The sequence below is a fragment of the Solanum dulcamara genome, chromosome 8, assembly GCF_947179165.1.
Source record: "Solanum dulcamara chromosome 8, daSolDulc1.2, whole genome shotgun sequence".
Classification (NCBI taxonomy): domain Eukaryota; kingdom Viridiplantae; phylum Streptophyta; class Magnoliopsida; order Solanales; family Solanaceae; genus Solanum; species Solanum dulcamara.
The window spans coordinates 77292909-77305972 of record NC_077244.1 but is presented as its reverse complement, the minus strand read 5'-3'; the positions used below and the strand labels follow the sequence as shown (position 1 = coordinate 77305972).

At 35.4% G+C, this 13064-nt stretch overlaps 2 protein-coding genes and 1 long non-coding RNA gene across 3 annotated transcripts; 1 reads left to right on the top strand and 2 right to left on the bottom strand.

Moving 5' to 3' along the window:
• The first annotated feature begins 435 nt into the window (after positions 1 to 435).
• LOC129899298 (uncharacterized) lies at positions 436 to 1187 on the top strand. Its single transcript, XR_008769497.1, has 2 exons — positions 436 to 714; positions 925 to 1187. It is a non-coding gene; the product is annotated as an uncharacterized LOC129899298 (long non-coding RNA).
• Positions 1188 to 4069: 2882 nt separating this feature from the next.
• On the bottom strand, positions 4070 to 7487 carry LOC129900207 (pyruvate decarboxylase 2). The gene is made up of 6 exons (XM_055975135.1): positions 7011 to 7487; positions 6192 to 6355; positions 4847 to 5497; positions 4651 to 4768; positions 4394 to 4582; positions 4070 to 4311 (listed from the first exon to the last, which is right to left on the bottom strand). The coding sequence occupies exons 1-6, from the start codon at positions 7485 to 7487 to the stop codon at positions 4141 to 4143; spliced, it is 1770 nt and encodes a 589-aa protein (XP_055831110.1). The 3' UTR covers positions 4070 to 4140.
• A 1187-nt stretch (positions 7488 to 8674) lies between these two features.
• Positions 8675 to 12889, bottom strand: LOC129899497 (ran-binding protein 1 homolog a). Its single transcript, XM_055974488.1, has 4 exons — positions 12670 to 12889; positions 12418 to 12569; positions 12175 to 12300; positions 8675 to 9281 (listed from the first exon to the last, which is right to left on the bottom strand). The coding sequence occupies exons 1-4, from the start codon at positions 12822 to 12824 to the stop codon at positions 9049 to 9051; spliced, it is 666 nt and encodes a 221-aa protein (XP_055830463.1). The 5' UTR covers positions 12825 to 12889; the 3' UTR covers positions 8675 to 9048.
• Positions 12890 to 13064: the final 175 nt, after the last annotated feature.

Below are 13064 nucleotides of genomic sequence, written 5' to 3'. Positions count from 1 at the left end.
ATGAGAGGAAGTTATGAAGATTGGATTAGAAGACTAATAGGTCTTTCAATTTATGTGGCAATTCTCTTTTTTAGAAATCTTATTTTGGAAGAGTCGCTTATTTGTACTATTGTTCATAACTTATAGTAGATCTGATTAACTATCCATCTCATCTAATTTACATTCTTAACAATCCATTTTTGCTTCAGTAAAATTTGTTAGTGGCACATTTTGGTGCTTTTCCCCATTAATTCGATTCATATATTCATAAATAAATTATAATTTAATGACCAAATGTTATGCATGAGATCAAATAAACTTGCATTTGATCATGAATTTCAAATGTTTTAGAATATATATTATTATTATAAGTTATAGTATGCTATTGCTTTTAATGTAATTTCAACTACATATTCTTTATTTTTATTTTAAGAGAAATGAAGAATTCATGTTGGTATAGAAACATAATTTAGTGTCTAAAAAATAAATACTATGAAAACAGTCAAATATTATGGCTAGTTGGTGCAAATCCTACAGATAGGAACCTGTCGTCTGGGCCCATTTTTCAGATCAAATGGTGACTTGCCCCAAAGCCCATTAGGGTTTCCTTTTATATTCCACCAGCCATGCCTTCCCTTCTCATAGTGCCATATCTCTTCTTCATCGATAGGTTCACTCCGGCCAGGAAGTAAAGAGAGTCCCTTCCGTCGTAGCTGATTCACCATGAGAGCCAAGGTACGTGGACGTCCTCATCTCGTTCTTCCTTTCGTAGATTGCAGTTTTATAAAGAAGGTTCTATAATTTAAGTCGATCGATGCAGAATAACGCTCTTACTACTACCGATTTGTGAATAAAACTTCATTGTTGAAGCCTTACATGTGCTACTTTTTTTTTGCGATTATTATGTGTTGGTGCTCACTGGGCATAATCTTTTTTTCATTTTAGTGGAAGAAGAAGCGTATGAGGAGATTGAAGAGGAAGCGCCGAAAGATGAGGCAGAGATCCAAATAGAATCGTGTTGGGCAGTTATTAGCTTTTGACATATCACTCTCGGTTATTGCGTTTTTGTCTTAATTTCAGTATTTGCCGTTAAATTTCAGTAGTTACATTTTCCTTATGGCACCTAATGTATTTCTGCTTCTGAGGTGTATTGAAACTATGTGAGCCATTTGTGGCTCAAGTTTATGATATTTACTCCTTATCTTATACATTCATCTCGATCTGTTTTTATTTTTACCAAAATGAAGTGTTGGCCTGCTAACTATGCGTTATGAAAATGGGACACAATGTCCATAACAGAATGAATGACGACTGTTTGTATTCCAAGGATTAACAGTGTTTTGCTGCATCTCTAGTTTACACTTTGTTTGGATGGTTATGACAATGTTTCATGAGAGAATTGAGCCATAGTTGATAAAAAAAGGTGATATTCATTTAGTTCAATTAAATGAAATATGGACTTGATTAAATTGATTAAAAATTTTGAGGGTACATAGTAAAATTTCAAAATTTTAAAATCTTTTTTCTTATTTCAAATTTTAAAATTTTAAATTTTGATATTATCTATTAATGTCTCTCTTTTCAGATTTTCTCACCTCCTCTATCTTATTCTCTCCCTTCATCTTCTTATTTTCTTCTTTTTGTTGTCATTGTCGTCATCGTCATCGCCCGTTGTCGTCACAGCCGCCTTTCATTTATTTTTTTATGGCTGTTCTACTTTGATTTTGAGAATTTCAAAAAAAAATATTTAAATTATTGATTTTTTTTTTTTTACAGAAAGCAACTATTATTGCAACAAGTATTATTTGATTTTCTACAGCAACTTTAACAATTATTTGAGAAGTAGAAAAAAATGGTGATAGAGGAGGAGGTGTTAGTGAGAGTGGAGGAGGGAGAAAAATGTGATGGTGATGATGGAAAAGGTAACGATAGTAGCGGAGGAAATGATGGTGATGATGACAACAGCGGCAATGGTAGAAGGGGTAAGAATAATGTTGGCGGTAGAGGAGGGAGAGGGGGTGGGGTGGGTAGGACAGTTGAAATGCCATTGTGTAAATAATAAAACTTAATGGTTTTAAAATTAATGCCATTAATTGTAATTTTAAAATTGTTACATTTACTAATTAATTAAAACTTGTATCGCTCTTTTTTAATTTTGAAATTTTTTGTTCCTTTAATAAAAAATCATTTGTTTCATAATGTGTTGTATTGTATCATATTTTATTGTTTTAATGAATATAGTATTTGAATAGATAGTATCGTTCTCTGTCGTTACATAATGTCACACATTCATGATTTGAATGATAAACTTACAACAAAAAAAGTAGAGTTATTATGAAAAAATAAGGTAAAGATGAAATATAATTATTAAATAATAAATAAAGACAAAATGAGAAGAAAATATTAAGGTAACTATCCGAACACATCAAATCGATCGTTACATAAAATGGTCTTTTCATAGTTATCTAATGATGGATTTAAACGATACGATTAAATTATCGATACAATATAATTTAAGTAACAATCAACACAAACATTGTATTTAAACTAACAATACAACACAATACAATGGGTAACAACCATCCAAACAAGGTGTTAGGTTCTCGGCATTTTTGAAAATGAGCTCATAGTTCTGTTTTATATTCCATTTTTTTTGAGCAATGAAAATTTCACTTCATGGTTGTATATGCATGCGCAGTCAATTTCAGTACAGAATATCAATCTTATAGATCGATCAGAGTTGGACATTTACTCAGCAAATGTCTATAAACACTCTTTTAACTCTTGAGTTCTTCATGGATTGTGGTTGGGTTGGCTTCTGCTCTGCACTTTCGGCTCAAATTTTTTTTTATGCTGAAGAGCAAATATAACAGAACAAATTTTGTGTTGTCTTTCATGGTGATTCTACTCCACTCATCTTATACTCCAAATTATAGAATCTACAAGGTGTACGTGATCTTGAACAAATTTACTTGAGGATAGACACTTGAACCCCCTAAAGCTAATATAAAATGGTTGTTGCTAGTTGCTAACTAGCTATACATATTACCACATTGAACCTCCTCTAAGAAGTCCAATTTCCAATTTTTTTTTGGGTGGTGTCAGCAAATCTCAAAGCTTCCATCTGTCATTCAGGGTCTTGTTAATCATTTTTTGTACTAGGGAAAAAAGCTTAAATATGTCATCAAATTTTGAGAAAAGAATTATTTATGTCATCCGTTAAAAGTTTGGCTCACCTGTGCCGTTGTCGTTTGAGAAAAGGCTCATCTACGCCATTATTTTTTAACTCCAATTTTGCAAAACCACTAAACAACTTTTAACACTTTTTTATTGGACTTTTGAATCAAATATACTATTTTTGCTTTTTCTTCTTCAAGAACACATGAAGAACACCAAAAACTTCAAATTTCCAACTTCTTCAATTTTTCACGAAATCATCTTAAATTTCAATATTAGCATCCCTCCGAGCTATGAAATTTTGAACATAAACTAAAAAAACACTATGTTAAAGTTATTATGTCTATGTTCAAAATTTCAAGTGATTTGGAGTTATGGAGAAAATTCTACCATTGAAGGAGGTTAAACTTTTGAAATTTTGAAGAAATTTTAAATGTCTTGTTGGGTTGGGTTGAATTAGAGCTTAAAAGATATTGAGTTTTAATATCTAGTTCGGAGGGATGCTATTATTGAAATTTGAGGTGATTTCGTGAAAAAATGAAGAAGTTGAAAATTTGGAATTCTTGCTGTTTTTCATGTGTTCTTGGTGGTCTTGAAGAAGAATAAGCAAAAAGAGTATATTTGATTCAAACTTCAATAGAAAAGTGTTAAAAGTTGTTTGAGTGGTTTACAAAACCGGAGTTAAAAAATAATGGTATAGATGAGCCTTTTCTCAAACGATAATGGCATAGATAATCTAAACTTTTAACCAATAACATAAATGAGCCTTTTCTTAAAATTCGATGACATATTTGAACCTAGTCACTTTGTACTATATCCGGAATAAATTTCTAAAACTATGATAAATGAGTAGAACTGTTAAATGGGTGAAACTGTAGTAGATTGAGCCAGGTAATAATTCCAAAAATCCATTTTATTAAATGATGATTAAATTTTCTAATTTCCAGAAGCTTAGAGAGTTTAAACAAAGAATTCTTAGTGCCCTCATTGAGGGTTTGGTGGACGTCCATTGGCAGAAGAAACTCTAGATCCCCATTCAAGCAACTCTTTGCTAGTATCATCCTTGTGAACGATAACTTCAATGAAACATAAGCAATCTTTCTTCTCTCCAGTTGCAGTTGCAATTGCTTCTATGAGCTCCTCTTCAGTCCTTACCTACAATCCAGTTATAAAACACTTTGAAAACGACGACTTTTTCCGTTAGTATGGATGAACATTTCTATGTAGTAACACTCACCTTCTGGGTCCAGCATTTGCTTTCACCATTGTGAATAGCATCCACTAAACCAGTGTAGTTCCAGTTTTTGATGACGTTGTATGGTCCATCATGAATTTCAACCTCAATGGTGTAACCACCATTATTAATCAAGAAAATGATAGTCTTTTGATCACAACGAATCATTGTTGACACGTCTTGTGCAGTAACCTGTTATCAAAAATAATTAGTTCTCAAGCGAGTAATAGTGTCTGGTATGATTGAAGTCATTTTCTTACCTGAAAACTTCCATCACCGATGAAAGATATGACACGTTTTTCGGGTACAGATTGTGCATAGCCCAAGGTAGCACCAACAGACCAACCAATGGAGCCATATTGCATCTGGAATTGATACCTGCAACACGAACTTTTTTCGTCTAATGACTGAAAATAAAATGGATACCAGTCTGTTAAGCTGTTATTAGTCACATACCCACATCCTTCTGGTAACTTAAGCTTCTGGCAATTGAACCAAGAATCCCCTGTCTCAGCAATCACAGCTGTATCAGCTGAAAGCATCTTCTGTACATGTTGGAACAGAATATTGACCCTTAAAGGTTCATTAGGCTCTGGCTTTAGAGGAGTTCCTTCAGGAACAAAGATCCGACGATAGTTTTCATAAGCAGTCTCGTTTTTCTTTACTTTCTTTGCTAGTTCAGACAGGAAATCTTTCATTAGGACACAACCAAATGCTGGTCCATTTCCAATTACAACTCTATCAGGATGCACGATTAACGCCTTCTCTCTCTTGATCAGAAGCGAGTACCCAACAGAGCTGTAGTCGTTAAAAACCGGACCAGCAAACAAGTAAGCATCAGCTGATTCAACAATTTCCGCGCAATAGGATGTGCCTACTGCACCCCAGTAAGTGCCAATGAAGTGAGGGTGCTGTTCTGCCACTAGCCCTTTTGCTGATGGCATCATTGCCATGGCATAACCAGAAGAATCAGCAAGTTCAGCAAAAGCATCACAAGCTTTAGCTACTCTTAGCTTTGGCCCTCCAATCATGACTGGTTTTATTGCCTTGCTTAGAAAGGCCAATGCTGCATCCACTGCAGCTTCCAACCCTTTCTTGCTACTTAGCCTGTATCAATAAATTCTAATTGTATAAGTTGAAAGAACATTTCTCATACTTTGTAGTGGCGAATTCAAGATTCTTTATATATATGTGCTAATTTCTTCACACACACATATATAGGCGAACCCACTGCCTCTGGTCTTGATCCACCATCAGGGGCAGAGCCAGGTAGGGTTGAGGGGTTCATCCGAGCCTCCTTCGATGGAAAATCAGTTTTCATACATAATTAAAATTACTTTTTTTTATGTTTATAATAGATAGTGAACCCTCTTTGATATTTTGATCTCCTCAGTGAAAATCCCTGCTGCGCCATTGTCAGTAAGTTCTAATTGTAAGTTGAAAGAACATCTCGCGTACAACAATGGAAAATCCAAGACTTAGAGTAGGTATATTCTGCTCTTCATATAAGTGCCAATTTCTTTTCACATACACATATATAGTCAAACTTACTGCGTCTAGTCTTGATCCGCCATTGTCAGTAAGTTCTAAAGGTAAGTTAATGAATAGCTCTCACGTAACAATGACAGATCCAAAATTTAGAATCAATGAGTTCTTCTCTTTACAAGTGTGCCATTTCTTCACACGTATATACTCCGAGCTCGACACGATGAATATGTCAACTCGCTACGTCTAGTCTATATCCGCCACTGTCATGCAAGGTCTTTATGAATGTAAGAATAGATGATAAGGTAACACATACCTAGGTGATAGAAAAAATGGAATGGGATCCCTGCTGAAAGTTGGATGAGGGATGGCTGGCAAATTGCAACTGATACTAATGTATACAGGCTTTCTTTCTATTAGAGCAGTGGAAATTGCTCTATCAATTTGTTCAAGTGCATCCTCCAAGTTATTTACCACAGCCTAGCACAACCAAACATAGAATTAGTTGGATATGTAGGGAACTTTTTGCATGGTATTTATGGGGGGATAAATAGAAATTTTCCTTTGGATATACGTGTTTGATATTGTTTGGAGTATGAGGGTCAAAATGTTTATTTTTCAATGTGAATTTGGACATAGATTTTTAAATATTTTGGAAATAAAGTTAGTATATTTGAGAACTACATAAAAGTACTATAACTCAAAATTAGTCAATAATTCAAATTAGTGAAAATTTATTTAAGAAAAGTGTAGTCAAAGCAGAATCTCTTGGACTCTCCAAATACTGCAGTAAATATGCCAAATAAAAAGTGTAGTCAAAGCAGAACCTCTTAGACTCTCCAAATACATGATATGTTGTTGTTTTTTTATATGCAGATTATTTTATTTTATACATCCAATTAAGCTCCTTAAGTGAGATTTTATGCTAGGATTAATCAGTCATGATCTCGAAGAAGGCATAAGGGTTCACGGAAACCCAATAGCTTTTGCCAATACTCTAAATATATATTAAAAGTCTTTTCTAATATTCATAAATTATTTGACTTTAAACTTAGTAAGTATTATTGTATATTAATTTGAGTAACCCATAAACTTCAAATTCTGAATGAAGTGCAAAAGTCAGGACTTAACTCACCTGATAACATGTAACAGTCTGAAAACATCTAAGTTCTTGGCTGAAATCAGGCAATCCAATAGTATGATGCAGTATTCTATTAGTTCCATAGTCATTAGTATTAGGACCTCCTACAATGCAGATAATAGGGAGGTTTTCACTATAAGCACCAGCAATTGCATTAATCACACTGAGACCACCCACAGTGAATGTGACAACACACGCACCAACGCCTCGAGACCTCGCGTATCCGTCAGCAGCATATCCAGCATTAAGCTCATTGCAACAACCAATATTCTTAAGCCTTGGCTCAGCAATTAGGTGATCAAGAAGTGTGAGGTTGAAATCACCTGGCACTGAGAAAACATCCTCAATGCCAATTTCAACTAATCTTCGGGCTAAATGGCGTCCTAAGGTCGCATCAGGGCTCGTGATAACGGAAGAAGAATGTGAGTCTTGGATGCAGGAAGTGGTGCCATTCCCTGCTGGATTGTCCATATTATGAATTATATTTTGGTATTGAGAAAATTTTTACAGGAAAAATGTAAGACATGAGGGAAAATATATATATGTGTGTGTGTGTATAAAAATAAAAGAAGTCGATTTGTTAAGATTCGAAAAGATAGGAAAAATTGAGTGAAGAACAAGGTAGTGGTTTCTTGGAGAGGTAGTCAGTTTTTTTCTTTTCCTTTCCGTTTACTGCTTCAAATTTCAAGGTACCCAATATAGGACGAATGTCGTGGCTTAATGATCGGAATTACTATCTAAATGTTGTACAATTTTATTTTAAAGTACCATTTTGGTCTAATATTTCAGTGGGTAAATAACATAAGAGTAGAGTAGTGCTTTTCTTTGTACCCACCTCTATCTAATTATTTACACTCCATCTACAGTCTCGCAATGAAAAATACTTCTAGCTTAAAGTGACTCAATTCGCATGACTCAAACCCGAAACATCTAGTAAACAGTACTCACAACTCAAACTGCAACTTTTGGTGGTAAAAGGAAGAGGTTTAACTTCAAATTTATTATCATATAGAACCTCATGGTTAGGTCTTAAACAGCAAGTACCCTTCACCAATCCGTCTTATACGTAGAACTCGAGCCTAGGAGTCAATGTCAATGGAGCTTTCTTAACGAACCATAAATAGTTTAACTACTGAGATTCTTAAAACCGCAACAAGTCACAAAGAAAATAAATAAATTGTATAAAACCAATAGTTAACTAAATGCAGCTTATTCACATTGCGTGTCACAGAAAAAAAGCTACACAGAAAGGTTATATATTCAGCACTGCATCATCTTTTTTTCATTTATATCAAAAGAGGAAGCTTCATTACCCTATGAATTACTACACACAAACTAAGAAAGACGCTCACGACTTGTTTCATCGAGGACTCCCCATACGAGCTCAGTAGCTTGTGACCAAGTGAACCCGAACAGTTTGAGACACCTCCACTTTTATATGTATGTATGTATGCCCAAAATAAACAGCAGTTTGATCACAGTACAGTACTAAGAAAATCATCTTGTGTGCATATATCATTACAAATAGAGTGATTTACTTCATGAGACTCGACTGATCAGACCAATAGAGAGCTTGTTTCTTTTACCATGCCATTTTCAAATTTTAAAAAGTAACATTCATAGAAGCACAAACATAGAATGCATCAGCAAACCTAGCATTAGCTTCAACTTCCCCAAATAAGTAATGAATTGAATTATATGGAACCAAGGACACGGAGTAAGAACAGCCTCAAAAAAAGGACTTATAAATACCATACAGTTGGTATATAATACCATGACTTAAAATAGACCAACACAATACCTCAATCAAAGAACAAGACCCGACCTTAACGTGAGTTACTCCAAGACGTTCAACACCTCAGAGATGGACAAACAAATAACAACCTCCCCCCTCCCAGACGACCCCGCCCCAAAGCAACACCAAGAAGTAAACACCCCTTGCACTTGACCAGACTATACCCAAATTTGGTTGGCAAAAACGGAGGTGCTACAAACCTCACCAACTATATTTGGCATACATGACATACATCTCTCAGGCTGAAGCAGTCTCATCCTTTTTCTCTGCATTATCAGAAGGCTTCTCTTCTTTGACGTCGTCTTCCTTCGCTTTCTCTTCAGTTTTTTCTTCACTCTTCTCTTCTGGTTTCTTGTCTTCGACACTCAACTTCTCAAGTAGGCCAGCAGCATTAGATGCATCCACATTTTCCTCTTTCTTCTTTTGTGATTCAGCAACCTCTTGAAAAGTCTCCATAAAAGTCTTGCAATCTAAGAATAAAAACATTACACTAAGACATCATTTTTGCTGACAGAACTTACTCTATTAACGTAATATTCATTCATAGTGGCCAGGTGGACCGTTCTGAAGACAGAGGAAAAAAGAAAAAGAGAAAACAAACACAGAGGCAGCAACATAAAAGAATCAGGGACATGATCATGCATACTATTAATCTACAACATCCTCAGAATCACTTCCTGGACCCCTCTCAAGTCTCATCCCAGTGTTGGACTTATCCTCAATCATGGGCAATTTTCTAATCCCTTGAAAGTGTAATTAACTCCAATATGTCGAGTGGAACTGCAAAGAAGATCCAGTTCAAGAATCCTAAAAGACCTGGTAACTGAAAGAACACCTTCCATACCCGTCTAGGTTCATTCATAACCTTATAATTCAATAGTCCTATTTGATAATTTATAAAGCACCAGTACTCAAACCCTAAAGAGCAATCGCTCTCAAGTAGGTAACCAAGCATGCAGTATTAACCATGATTCGTTTCACCAGTACCCTGAGATTCTGGAGAAGTCCAAGATCAGTTCACTCTCAACAATAACACAGACCTCAATCAACAGGATATGACCCAAAAGGTTCTCAACAACTTTATTAAGAAAAGATCAACTGCTTAGGTCATTGGTGGTTCCGGTTTAGAGAATCATAAATGGGGGCATTTTAATGGGTTCCTGTAGACTGAGGTTTTGGTTTTGCCTTCTAACGGTGCATCTGATTTCCAGTCTAATGTTTTACATTCAAAACCAGTGAAGGCCTGCAATGAAATTGTTTTTGGAATTTGGGAATTCGGAACAATAGCAGAGACCAGAAACATGAGGTCTTCCTTACATACAGTTGTCCCATCATTCCCCTCTCAGCTTATCCCAACCTGGCTTAAATCTTAGTACCTTATAAGATTAGACCATATGATAGTATAACCAATTTAATATAATATAATATAATGAGAATAAAAACACAACCAAATAATTGAACACAAAACAAAGGTATAAGATAATATGTATGTTGCCACTTAACAAAAATAATATACATGTTATTCCCTTGCAGAGAGAAGTCTAATTATGCCTTTCAGTTTAAGGTCTGTTTGGCTTTTCCCACATCCGCAAAGTCGTGGATCTACTGTATAGGAGGGCCTTAGGCATGGAAGTGATCAGGCTGGTGATGAAACCTAAGTCGCAAGTGAGATGATCTCTATTCATAGCACACAATGTTCCAGCAGTAAAATTTGTACATCTATAATTTTGAGCATGCACTTAAGTCTAGAATTGGAAAAGAATTCAGGGACTCATCTATTCCCTAGTTTCTGCAATCAACTTTCATAAGCATTTTACTCTTCCAAGTTCTATTCATGCTTCATCCACTGTTTCAATTTTCAAAAGGCAAGGATGTACTACGTAGAGTATCTTAGCTTCCTTGATCACTCTTGCTTGCTATTATTTTATTTATATTCAAGGAATACACACCATTAAAGCCATAACTAACATCTCATGTTGAAAATGGTACCTTGGATATGAAATAACCTCTATTAAACTTCAGCATCTGAAACACTATGCCATTGGTTCTAATATAGATAACTTATATAGGTTTGAAGAGGAGCAGAGCTTGCAAAATTCTATTTCACTGTCCATCTAAGTACACTTCTACCCCCTCCCCTACACACACCAACTCAGAAAAAAAACCTTCAAACAGGAAACAGAAAGATAACAAATTGTACAAAACTAGAAGCAATGACGACAAAGCGACAAAGAAGAATTTCACATGGTAGTGCTCACCATATCTGTCAGATGTCTAAACCCGTGTTTTGTACTTATGGGAAACTGAAATGGATTATTTAGAAGGAGTAAAATCCTATCTCCACAAATATATTTTTTTAAGAAAAACTGTCTCCACAAATATAGATGTTATTCTAACCTTCAACCCCCTCCCCATGCACCAGCTGAAAACCACTGCTCCACCCTTGTTTGGCCAACCTCTACACGCTCCTCTCTTACCTGGGATGAAGCAATATTTTATCCTTCACCCTTTTCATTTGATATACTTCCACTTCTTTTATATTATTATTACTATTGTTTTTATCACTACAGTTTTGTTATTGTCTAGTCTTGGCTTATTCCTTACCTAATATATGCACGAGAGGAACAACAAGGGTTAAACTGTTGTATACAGACCAATTCAACTAAATGTCTCAAGAGATTCTATCACCAGCCATGCCGCCTCAAACATGGGACAGAAACATTACAATCCCAACAAAATACCCAACCATAATTTGGTGGTACTATAACCTTGCCTTGATCCATCACCAATCCAAACAACAATCATAGCCTCATTAGCCAAAATTACTCAAGTAGATGAATTCACAATTTTTACACCTCAGACCTGAAGATCTAATCTTATGATCGCCACTACATTCAATCTTCCAGAGTGGAGTACATGGTAGTTTCAACTAGATTAATAGTTCATGAACAGTCAAACCGAATTAAATCATATGCACACTACAGAAGTGTAGGTTTTCGATCATAGAGACAAGCTTGGGTTGGACTAACAAAAAGAAAATGAGAAACTATAAATCACACCCAAAAGTACAGTCATTAACTGGTCAACTTCTATACTCTATTGATCTAAATACTTCAGAAATCTACAACCACAATAGACACCCATTACAGCATTCCGTAGAGAATGAAATTTTCTCCAAACAAAAATCTAATTTTTGTAACAACAGGTACCAAAGGAGCCATTATACTGACTAGCAATCATGGGGCAAAGGCAATCACAACAAAAGGAAATTGCAGATTTTAGCTAATCGAAAGCTACACCTAATAAACAAGACCCTAGAATCTTGTAGAAAATAACAGTACCAGCAGATTTAGAAATTCTTACTCTCTAACGATGCAAATCTAATACAGAAAAACTCATCCTTCAATTCGCCATCAGCAAAATCTGCCGCATGCCACACACAGGACTTCTCGTTTCCAGCATGTTCCTGAACTGTCATCGTCGGAATAACTGCATAGCATCGAATCAGAGTCCATATCTCAGATCTTAAATCAAATGAAACACACAACTGAATAAAATCAACTTTAATCATGTAAGAAAAAGTCATAAGTTGAACTATAAACAAACCTAGATGATTGGCACAGATCTTAAGAGTCTTAGATTGGCGCATAACAAGACGAACTTTTCCAGTTTCCTTATGCTTTAAAAGCTTAACAGTACCAGCACCTCTCTCTTTCCACTGATTTCCATCTTTGTCAAATCGATAAAGCTTAGCTTTCCTGTCACAATAAATTCACAAGTATTAAAGTTATTTCTCAGTACTAGAAATCGAAGCAGATCGAAAAGAATTAAACACGATTATCAGAGAAATCAATTTACAAATCGAGGATAGCATCTTCGTTCTCTTCGCCAGTTGTTACGGCAACTTCCTCGAGCCTGACAATCGGCGCAACCTGAGCTCCGGTATCTTCGTCATCGGCTCCAGCGGCTTCTTCCTCTTCTCGGTGCTCGTGCTCAGGGTCGGCGCTTGACATTGTTAACCGTACGGATGCTGTGTATCTTAACAGAGGTTTTTGTACAGAGAGAAATATAGTGAAGCAGCTAGTGGGAAGAAAGGTTTATATAGAGTTTTGGGATGAGAAGAAAGCGTGATGCTTACGCACATGATTTTTTTTTCTTTTACTTTTTTTTTTAAAAATCATTAAGCCTTAGTTAATTAATAAACATTATTATAAATTAAAACGCTAATTAATCGAGATGATTCTTTATGTTTT

Excerpts from the sequence above, each read along its gene's own strand:
- LOC129900207 (XM_055975135.1), bottom strand. The coding sequence starts at position 7,487 with ATGGACAATCCAGCAGGGAATGGCACCACTTCCTGCATCCAAGACTCA. Across the intron at positions 6,356-7,010 it reads AGACTGTTACATGTTATCAG|GCTGTGGTAAATAACTTGGA; the intron begins GTGAGTTAAGTC and ends TGGTTGTGCTAG. Across the intron at positions 5,498-6,191 it reads CCATTTTTTCTATCACCTAG|GCTAAGTAGCAAGAAAGGGT; the intron begins GTATGTGTTACC and ends TTATTGATACAG.
- LOC129899497 (XM_055974488.1), bottom strand. The coding sequence starts at position 12,824 with ATGTCAAGCGCCGACCCTGAGCACGAGCACCGAGAAGAGGAAGAAGCC. Across the intron at positions 12,570-12,669 it reads GAAGATGCTATCCTCGATTT|GAAAGCTAAGCTTTATCGAT; the intron begins GTAAATTGATTT and ends TTATTGTGACAG. Across the intron at positions 9,282-12,174 it reads TAGATTTGCATCGTTAGAGA|ATTGCAAGACTTTTATGGAG; the intron begins GTAAGAATTTCT and ends TTTTATTCTTAG.